This window comes from Chinchilla lanigera, unplaced genomic scaffold (assembly GCF_000276665.1).
Source record: "Chinchilla lanigera isolate Chin_1 unplaced genomic scaffold, ChiLan1.0 scaffold00020, whole genome shotgun sequence".
In the NCBI taxonomy this organism is placed as follows: Eukaryota; Metazoa; Chordata; class Mammalia; order Rodentia; family Chinchillidae; genus Chinchilla; species Chinchilla lanigera.
In genome coordinates, this window is record NW_004955421.1 from 15318200 (window position 1) to 15328829 (window position 10630).

A 10630-nucleotide genomic window follows, 5' to 3' on the forward strand; every position below is an offset into this window, starting at 1 on the left:
TCTCTCTCTCTCTCATGGTTTAATACAATGGAAGCTTATTCTCTAACACTTTCAGGGGTTAAAATCAAGAATTGGCAGAGCCTCTACTAAAGGTCCTAGGGAAGAATCCTTCCCTTTCTCTTTCCTGCTTCTGGTTCCCAGCACATTCTGGTGTTCCGCAGCTTGTGCTGGTGCCATTCAATCTCGGCTTCCTTCTTTTTCTCTGCTCCTCTCCTTGTCTATAAGGACATCAGTCATCAGATTTAGGGCTCACGCCCACTCTATGGTTCATTTCACCTTTTTTTTTTCTTTTCAGTACCAGGAATCGAACTCATGACCTCGCGCTTGCCAGGCAGGTGCTGTGCCGCTGAGCTATATCCTCCGCCTGGTTAATTTCACCTTGGGATCCTTACCTAACCGCATCTATAAAGACCTTTCTCAGTCACATCACATCCTGAGGTTGTTCCAGTGGTAGAAGCCACACTGTCAATCATTACGCTGTATCCGGGGCACAGACAAGTGAGTTAAAAAGTTCTCCGTGGGTGGAAGAAGCCCCTGCTTGGGTCTCCCAGCATGGTCAATTCCAGCCTTCCACTCCCCGAGCCCCCAGCTCCTTCTCTGCAGGGAAGATTCCCGCACCAACCTCAACCTCAACCGTCATTCACAACGGTGTTTCTTTATCCTCCCTCCAGCATCTGTGATGGTGCCTGCACGGATCTGCATTTCATTTGTTTCCTGTTATGACATAAGGACATTCTATTTCTCCATCTCCCTCTTCCTTTCAAATTAGGATGTTACTGAGATTTTAAAATATGAACCAGTAGTGGTAGTTGGAAATACATGACCGTTGATATGCAAAGAAGAAGACTAGATAAGGATCACATACTCTGAAAATAGGCATTTTTACTTTATTACCTGAAAAAGAGTGAGAATGATTGACCAACTTAAAGGGAAGAAAAGAGGAACAGTGGTCTTCCCAACTACTTTCCATCCTTCTTACCTCAGGCCGACCAGTTTTCCCTTTTACAGTTTATATACCTATAGTTATTTTGTACATTGTACAAGTAATACATATATTTACTGTACAAACATCTGAGAATATTGACCAGCAAAATTGGGGGACGACCATGTATAATTCCAATTCCATGACCACATCTTGGTATACCATCTTCCAGAATTATACCCAACACATGTGAATGTATACATATAAGTATGTAAATATATACAAACTTAAAAAGCTGGAATGGCATAATTTTTTGTGTGTGGTACTGGGGATTGAACCCAGGGCCTTCACACTGAGCTACAACGCCATCTTTTTATTTTTTCAATTTCAGACAGGGTCTTGCAAATTGCCCAGGCCGAACTCAAACTTGTAATCCTCCTGCCTCAGACCCCCTGTGAGAACTATTTCTGAGAGAGCTATTTCTCACAGAAATAGTGCTGGGATTATAGGCATCCACCACTACCCCTAGCTGTACTGGTGTAGTTTGTATAACTTGCTTATTCTCTTAGAAATATGAGCAACTTTCAATTACAAAAATAGATTTTTTATCAAAGCAATCTTTTTAAAAGGGATTCCAGGGAGTGGCCAAAGGGTTCCGATTTTGACATCTGTTCCCATGTGTAGCACTGGTTAGCCACTTTGCTCTTCAAACAAATGGATTTACTTTCAAGCTGTGCTGTCTTGGGCAATGCCTCAACCACCTTTACTTAAGCACAGTACCCGCTGCTAGGTGGTAATGGAGATTAAATGAACATATCTTAAGTCATTAAGTATTATTTATCATTATTATACTAAAATGTTAACTTGAAACTCATGAGAAGCATTCATTTTTCTCTACGTATGTTATGTCCGTGGCCAAACCAGGAAGGGAGGCAGTAGGGCAACAAAGCACCCTTTATTTCAAAAGATCTATACTCCAACTTGCTGCAAACCAAATGTTTGGGCACTTTTTAAATTTTTAGACTTAGACACCAGTTTTCATTAGCCAATTTCCCCTGGAGGATAAAATCTGGTACTTGCATGCTAAAGCTTGTGACTTTGAGCCAATGACCGGCAACTGGGTTCTGTGAAATTCTCACAAAACTGGGGAAGAAAATGGAGCACAAAGCCTCCAGCCCAGCCAGACACTCAGGCCCCCACACAGCAGTGTCACAAAGGAAACCTGCATGTTGGTTCCCTGAGGACACCTTCCAGCTCCCAGAGAACTCTCACCCCACTCTCTGATTTTCTAAGATGGAAAACACCAGCTTTCTGCCATTGTGTATACATCAATAGCTCCAGCTGGCCAGGACGGCGGGTCTGCAGCTCTGCAGAATGACAGCCTCACTTTCCAGAAGGCAGGGCAAAAAGGTTTTGCTCCTCCACTCCTTCAGCTACTCCCCCTGCCCTCCAAAAAATCTTGTGCGTGCTAGGCAAGTGCTCTACAACTGAGCTAAACCCACAGCCGTTTTTATTTCCTATTTTGAAAAGAGGTCTTACTAAGTTGCCCAGACTGGCATCCAATTTGCAGTCCTCCTCCATCAGCCTCCCAAATAGCTGGGATTACAAGCTGTGAGTGCCAAGAGACAGGGCTTAGTACTCACTCATGACACCTGGAAGCTGAGTCTGTTTCCTCCAGTCCTAACACATCTCCCGCCCAGAAGAGCCTGTCTGAATGTGCACGTCAGCCCTAATACGGGCTGAATTTCTTGTGTGGCAGGTACTGTGCCAGCGTCCTACTTGTGCTATCTCATTTCATCACTGGGTTTATGAGAAAGCAGAGATTGGCTGAGGGCGGACTGACTGCAAGCCACGCAGGGAAACATCTGGATGTGGAGTCCAGTTCCTAACCAACACGACAGCGGTCATACTCAGAGGCACTCCCACGTGCTCACCCTGTGCTGGGTGCTGGAGGAACATTTTTATTTTACCTCTTTAGATCTCTTCAGACCTCCCACCCATAAAAGAAAGCCATGCTTTGGATTATGTGATCTCCACTTTTTTTTTTTTTTAATTTACGTACCACCTGGATCCTAAATTGTATAAAACAAAAAACAGTTGCAGGAGAAACACAGAAATGGGAGTCCATCACACTCTGGAACAGCCTGTGTATTGAATTTTCTTGGCGTGTAGGTAATTTTACCAGGGCTCGGTAACCCCTGACCTGGTGGGCCAAACGAGAGCCTTTCTTAGGGATATTTTAAAACTGTCACTAGAGACCTAAAGGGGTAGCATGGGGTGAACTGTCCCAGTGATGGGCACTGTAAGACGGGAAGCCCAGGAACTGCCGCTGAGGTTTTGCAGTTGGAGGAAGCTGATCTGCATTGAGAGGCCGTGGGCCGGGCAGGTACCAGAGCCCAGCCCAAGCCCAGCTCTGGCCTTTAGTTAGCTGTGTTGTCCCAACCTTTTCTATTTTTTTTTTTTCCTGGTACCAGGAATCGAACTCACAACCTTGGGCTTGCCATGCAGGCACTGTGCGCTGAGCTAAATCCCCAACCCCCCCCACCTTTTCTAGACTCCAGTATGTCATGAGTTCCCATTTTCTTAATCTAGTTTGAGTTGTATTCCTGTCGCTTGCCACAGAAGAATCCCTGGATACAGAGTACCTGCTTCAAGCAACTTCACTCTGTTTAGTAACCAGCGGCCATGGTGACCCTGTCCCCCTACTCACTCATAGTGAGCGTCTGTGGGAGAAAACGTGACAATACACCTGTTGTCCTTGGGAACCCACTATCTCTCCAGTCTATAAAAGAAAATATGAGAAGGCCTTTGAAAATAGGGTAAGTTTTATGTTCCTCCTGAATATTCCCCAGCATCAGGTTTATTTGGATTATGAAATTCTGAAAACTGCTCCTATAAAGGAAAAGTTTATTGATATCTTTACCAGGAATTCTTGATTTTGTGCCAGCAGAGAGTGACTGGGATATACTTGTGAGTGGTGTTTTGCGTACACAGGTGTGTGTACACAGGTGTACGTACACACATGCGTGTGCACACACACACACACACACACACACACACACACACAGTTTGCTCTGTCAGCTTTGAGGGCCACAAAGAAATGATGCCCCAGCAGCACAAGTATGCCCATTACCCAGATCGTACTTTTCAGTACCATTCTCCAAAGAGATCAGGGCTCCTTAAAAAAGGACTAGGACACAAAATATCCAACATGAGCTGGGACCACCTTCTACTGCCAGAGAGTAAGGAAGTGTCCCCAGAACAAAAGTGCTGACACAACCAAAAACACCTGGGAGGGGTGTATATCAAAGGTGTACAGAAGTCACCAGAAAGCACCCTCATAGCCAAACCAGTAACAGTTTCAACAACTGAATGGTCATGTTGAGCATAACCCAAAGTATAAAATAAATATCCCTGAGTCCACACTGATATAAATAAATAATTTGATAAATTAAGTAATGAGAGACAAGAAACGCATCTCCTATGCTGAGGTTCTCAAGTAACTTCTGCATATACTCAATCTTCAGGGAGCAGAAGTGTACCTCTCCATCCCTTGGGTGGGTGTAGGCTGCACCTCGGGACATGTCCCCACAATTACAGTGTGGGAAGGCAGGGAAAGAGTAACCCTGCGGGGTAGGAATCTGACAACCACTACCTCACCCAGGGACCAAAGGCCGAAGCTCACAGCCATACGCCATACTGAACTGTGTGATGTGCTGGAAATGGCCTTCCTCCTGGCGTAGCTATCCCAGTATGATCACGAGTAAAACACCACACACATTCCGATCAGGAAGCATACTCCAAAATAACTGACTAGGACTCTTTAAGACTGCCAAGATCCTAAAAAACGAAAATAAAAACAAAAGCAACCAGAAAGGAAAACCTGTCAAGGTCATCAGAAACGGAAAAAACTAAGAAAATGCCGAAGCCATGAGAAGGCTACAAAAGACAGTTACAACTAAACGTCATGTGGCCGCCTGAAAGGGATCCTGGGCTAGAAAAAAGACATTCGGTAAAACTAAGGAAATATAAATAAGCTTTAATGTACCAGTATTAGTTCATTAATTACAACAAGTACATCACACCAGTGAAAGATTTTAATAACAGAGGAAGCTAGGTACTAGGTATATGGAAATTTTCTGTACTTTCTCAACTTTTCTGTGCAGAGAAACCCATTCCTAAGAATAAAATCTACTGGAAAGAAAAGTATCCCTCTCTCATGATGCTGTTACTACCAAAGATCTTCACTATTTTTCTAAGAGGCACGTAATTGTTTTGAGTATTATTAAATACTATGTAACTCGATACAAGAAAAGTCTCAGCATTGGGTAGAGACAAGGTGGGTGCTGCCTCCACTCATTCAAAAATATGTATTGAGTACTGTGTCAGTTTGGGGGATATTTTTGCAAGGGAGAACAATATAATACAGGACACATATTTTGTAAGATTATTTATAATAGTCACCCAAAGAAAGATATACAAAATAGTGCAGGAAATCTGTCCACACACTATAGACCAAGAATCCAGCTGAGGGCCTGGATCCGGAGAAAATGTCCAGCATGAGTTCAGCTGAAGACCTAGAGCTCATAACAATGCCCCCAAGAGTCCACCTGGACGCCCAGAGCCCATAACAATATATCATGCAGGCCTGTTTCAAGGATCTGCACTGGGAAGGCCCAAAGGTCAGTGGGGGAATCTAGGAAGTCTGTGCCAGCGTGACGAAAGATCTGTGCTAGCAAGCTGAGGGATCTGCACTGGCCCCGGGAAGCGACGCTCAGAAGAACCAGAGCTCCCCCGAAAGGTACCCCAGCCACCCTCAGTAACATTGAGGTCCCGAGCTCCTCCTATGACCAAGATGGCCGAGTTCCCATCAGGGAAGCCAATGCAGCAAGCTTCTCCAGAAGACCGGCAGTGCACTGTCTTCCCCTCCGGAGCCAGGAAGCAATGCTCAAGATGAGGACCACAGTTCCCCCAAGTGACTCAATGCCATTCTCAGGGCCAATGAGGTCCCGAACTCCTCAGAGGACGAAAACAACGAAGTTCCTCAGGAAAGCCAGCATGACTAGCTCCTCCAAAACAACCAACAGGCAAGGACTCAAAGGCCACACTGAGAAACTGAGTTTTATTCTCAGTGTGACAGGAAATCAGTCCTTGGAGGATGCTAACCAGCCAAGTAATCTGATCTGGTCCGCCTATGAAAGATTACGTCACAGCTGTGCGAAGACGGACGTTAGAGGGCGCTAGAGTAGAACCGCGCAAAGCGGAAAGAAGGCTACTTCGGTGCTCACCGTGGAAGGGGTGGGTAGAAATGGTGGAGCTGGGGATGTATTTTAAAACAGATCAGGACTTACTGACTGCGTGTAGGAGAGGGTGACAGGGGGACTCATGGCCTAAGGGACAAAAGAGGGGCTTATAGATCAAACAACAACCATGAGCTGTGAAGAGAAGCAAGACCCATAGCTACCGAACATCCCCGATGGTGCTCAGTATTTAGAGACCACTGCCCTCTGAGGTTAGGAGCTAATCATAGCATGGCTGCAAATTTAGCATTTTGTTGCACAACGTCATGCCTGTTTATTGAGACCTTTGACTGAGAAGACTTATCTCAGAGCCCACAGGGAGCTGCAGGAAATGGTGTCTCTTGATGAGCAAGGATGTGCGCTTCCTTCTCCTGGGGGAGCTGGGGAGGCAGCCAAGTGTAACGTGTTTCTGTATTGTCCTCCGGAGCCCAGATTCTGGGAGGGCAGCAGCTCCCTTCACCATTGTTCAGTGAGCACCTGGCAGAGGGTATGTGCTGAACCACTGTGGAACACGAGGACAAAGGAATACCACAGGCCCGGAGGTAGCCCACGCCTCCCTGAGAAACCGTATGTTAAGGGAAAACAGCAAAATCCAGGCCAACGCTGAAGAAAAAGAATAAACTCCAGGAAAGGGTTAGGGTTGAGTAATCAGTAAGAGCTCCAGGATGGAGCCAAGAAATGAGAAACTGATTTTGCAAGAGGCAGCACAAAGAGCTATGGAACAGTCATTGTTGGGATCCTGCCCCTGAACCTGATGATCTCATCACAGGATCTCCAACTGTCAGAGCTGGGAGAGATCTGAGAAGACTTCTGGCTGGGGTTTATTCACTTTACAGACGAAGAAAATGAGGTGAAAGGAACCCAGGTTGCTGGACTGCATATGCCATATTCTTTTCTACACTGTTGATTACCAGACACACTAAGCTTCCTTTTCTGTAAGCACGCTCAAAGAAGAGTTTTTAGGAGCAAAGTGGATGGTCCTTTCAAAGTTTAAAATCAGCTGGGCGTGGTGGTGCACACCTATAATCCCAGCACTTGGGAGCTGAGGCAGGAGGACCGTTGTGAGTTTGAGACCAGCCTGGGCTACAAAGTGAGCTCAAGGCCAGCATGAACTGCATAGCGAGACCCTGTCTCAAAAAAGTCAAAATAAAACAAAGTCTAAAATCTATTCTTAAGTAAAAAATTCTTATTTTAGAATTCAGTTTCATCAAAAAAGTCATCTGTTGGGGCTGGGGATTTAGCTCAGCGGCAAAGCGCCTGCGTGGCAAGCGCAAGGTCGTGAGTTCGGTTCCCAGTACCGGAGAAAAACCAAAAAAAAAAAAAAAAAAAAAAAAAAGTCATCTGTTGATAAAGCCCTCCTCTTATCATCCTGTGACAATGAGGCAGCCCATCATGGTTCCCTTTTTGACATGGGCAGCAGAAAGCTCAGAGCTAAATTTAACACTTAATCTCCCTAATAATAATGGTCTAAGTCTTTGGCAAGCAGCACTTATTTCCCCCTCTTTATGACTTTTCTTTATTTTGATGGCTTTATTGTATATGAATTTTTAAGTTACACTGTATTAAGTTCATTTTGGAAGTCAGCCAGGTATAAATCACCAATAAACCAAAACAGAAAGAAGATTTCATTTGTCTTGTGCATTGGGATTGCTCCTTCCAATATGGTGTCCATTTTCAGATCCCACCCTTGACCTAAAACCTCAGACCTTCCCTCCTGGCTGTGTATTTACAGAGAAGCAGGCTACTGCAGGACAGACTGCATACAAATGACTAGTTAGAAAATTGCAGGGTCTGCCTGCTAACTAGGCAAGTCCTTGGAAACTTCTCCAAAATGAGAACAAGATGTGGAGGGAGAGCGCTATTTCCTGCATTGACGTGGCAGAACTTCACTTAAAGCAGGACCCCAGGGAGGCCAGGCAGCCCAAGCTGTGCATGACCAGCAGGTGCTGGGCTGTGTCCCGTCCAAATCTGAGCTCTCTGCTAACTCCAGCCACAAGGCTGACCCTCTCCAGGCCGGAGAAATGAGATCACATAGCCTCCATCTCTTCTGGATTCTGGCCACATAAAGAGATTAAAGCACTCATTTTCTGAAGCCACGAGGCTTTCTCTTCCCTCCCTAAATGAAATTCCTCCTCAACCACAAAAATTTAACCCAGGCAGAATTAGGAAAGCAATAAAGGAGCCCATGCAGAGATCTTTCCTCCTGCTCCCTCTCTGCTTCAGAATCTTCTGTTGCCATTTCTGGGTAGCAAAAGAAACAATAAATAAGCCCCAGAAAATGTCAACTGTTTATGCATTGGAGCCTGAGATTTCCTGTGGCTTTTTGTCTTTTATTCTTTCCTGAGTTTGTAAATTTTGTTCTTTATTCTCAGGGTGTTGGGCATGATTTCCTTGATCATCTAAGAGATATGTTCAAAAGAAAAATGGCTTTGAGGGTACTGTTGCTCAGGAAGAGTCCTCTAAAGCATCCATTTAGATTCTGTTCATGATCTCCTAGTCAGAGCCAATTTGTCCAGATAGAGACAAGAAGATGCTGCCCCAGTGTTGCCAACACCTTGAAGAATGAGACAGTTCCAAAAATCTATGGTGCTTCTTTAGAAAAATCTCAGCAAGATTATGAATCACAGCCAAGAGGGTGTTAGGACCTCACCATGGCAGTAAGAGTCACTCCTCTCACTGCACACGGCCTGGCTCTTCATCCTGATCTACCACGTTATCTGTAAACCTTGGACAAACTGCTAATCTTTATGCAATACTTTCCCCATATGTACAATGGTGGTAATACGAATGCTTACGTCACAGAGCAGGTTCTCCAACACTGGAGTATATAAAAAATAAAGAAGCAGGTATCAAAACACAGAATATTGATACTGCTCCAGTGGCTTTTGACTGGGGGGGGGCAAAAATGTGCATTTTGAACAAGTTTTCAGATGATGTTGGCGCAGCTGACCCTCCATCACAAGAGTTGAGAATTACTATCAAAGGGTTATGGCACCACGTATGTAACTGTTAACCTCGATTACTTTTGCATACTGCGTTAGCACTGATTAGCTGCCTTAAGTGGTGTTAGCTATTATCACCTTACAAGTTGCTCCCATCACACAGAAGTCACAGTAAACTTGCAGTTAAACTTCAGTGTAATTGTAAGAAACCTCAGGATATCGGAGAGAACGCCTTATTACGTTCCTAACGAAAATATTCTTACTTAGAGCACATGTATTGAGAACGCTTGAAATTACTCCCATAGATCATCGGGGTTACCCCCTAAAACCTGTCAGCACCCATCTGTATTATTTATGATGAGGCACCACAGAGACAGAAACTGACACAGCTACTTCTTGAGGTTTCATGTCTTTTCTCTTAGTTGCAGTAAAAGCGCCAAAATAGACTTAGTCATATGCTCACAAAGAATTCTCCAACTCGGTTCAAGTAATTAAGGAGCCTCGCAAAGGCAGACGTTGCAAAGGCAGTTGGAAACAACAGCTTTGAAACAGCAGAAAAAAAAAACAGACCCACTACAAGAAGGGAGATTGTTAAAAAGCTCTCCACAACAAAGGAAAGGAAGGCAAATCCCTAACCTGAGGGAACTCCAGCAACCCTGGCCGGAGAGAAAACGCTCGGCTGAAAAGCTGAAGCGTGTTAGGCTTTGTGTAGGGAAAGAGAGTAATCAAACACAAGGTCGAAGGTTAAGATGTTTTCCTCCGAGGACCGTTGGACAGTGCTGGAGCCCGAAACAGAAAAGGAACAGGAAAGCCCCGGTCTCCTTCCCGTGCCACGCGTCGCTCCTTCCAAGAACAAAACTTCTTTTTAATGAACTTAAGTCAAATGCCTCTTGTGTTGGGAGCACCCGGGTGCTGGGGGCGCGCGGGGAGAAGGTAACCGACCGCAGCCAGTCCTCGGTAAACATCTAACTTTCCCAACTCAATCTGATCCGTTTCCAGCAGGAATTCTCCCGCGAAACATGAGAATGAGATAAAGCATTCTTGCTACGTGACGGCTTTTGAAAAATTACACAGAGGGTGCATGATTGCAAGAATGCAAAGAGACGTCTCGCCTTGACAGTTACAAAGTGTAATATGCAAACCACCATCCCTGACATTTCCTCAACAAGGTCCACGATCGCCCTCAGCACTGAGCCGCCAGCAGGGCTCCACGAAGGTGGGTCCTCGTTTCCGGCGGAGTAGGGGACAGAAGTGGGCAGCCCTGGGGGGGGGGGTCCCAGCCCAAAGCCTCCCCACCCCCAGGATTAGGCACGAGGGATGTGGACGGGCGTGAGACACGCGTCCGCAGCTGGGATCCTGGACTGCCACGACTCACCTCGCCAACTTTTCCAGACTCGCTGCGCCCTGGCGGCCGGCTCCGGGGCGCGGGCGCTGTGGCCGGCGCCTCCGAGCGCCGGGGACCCCCG

General features: G+C 45.7%; 1 protein-coding gene across 1 annotated transcript in view; it reads right to left on the minus strand.

The window, feature by feature from the left end:
* Gxylt2 (glucoside xylosyltransferase 2) overlaps positions 1-10630 on the minus strand; it is a gene marked incomplete at its 5' end in the record, with an annotated part of 88718 nt that extends 78088 nt beyond the window's left edge. Inside the window, 1 exon segment of the mRNA XM_005383767.2 lies at positions 10540-10630. Within this exon segment, the coding sequence (XP_005383824.2) occupies positions 10540-10630 (91 nt within the window).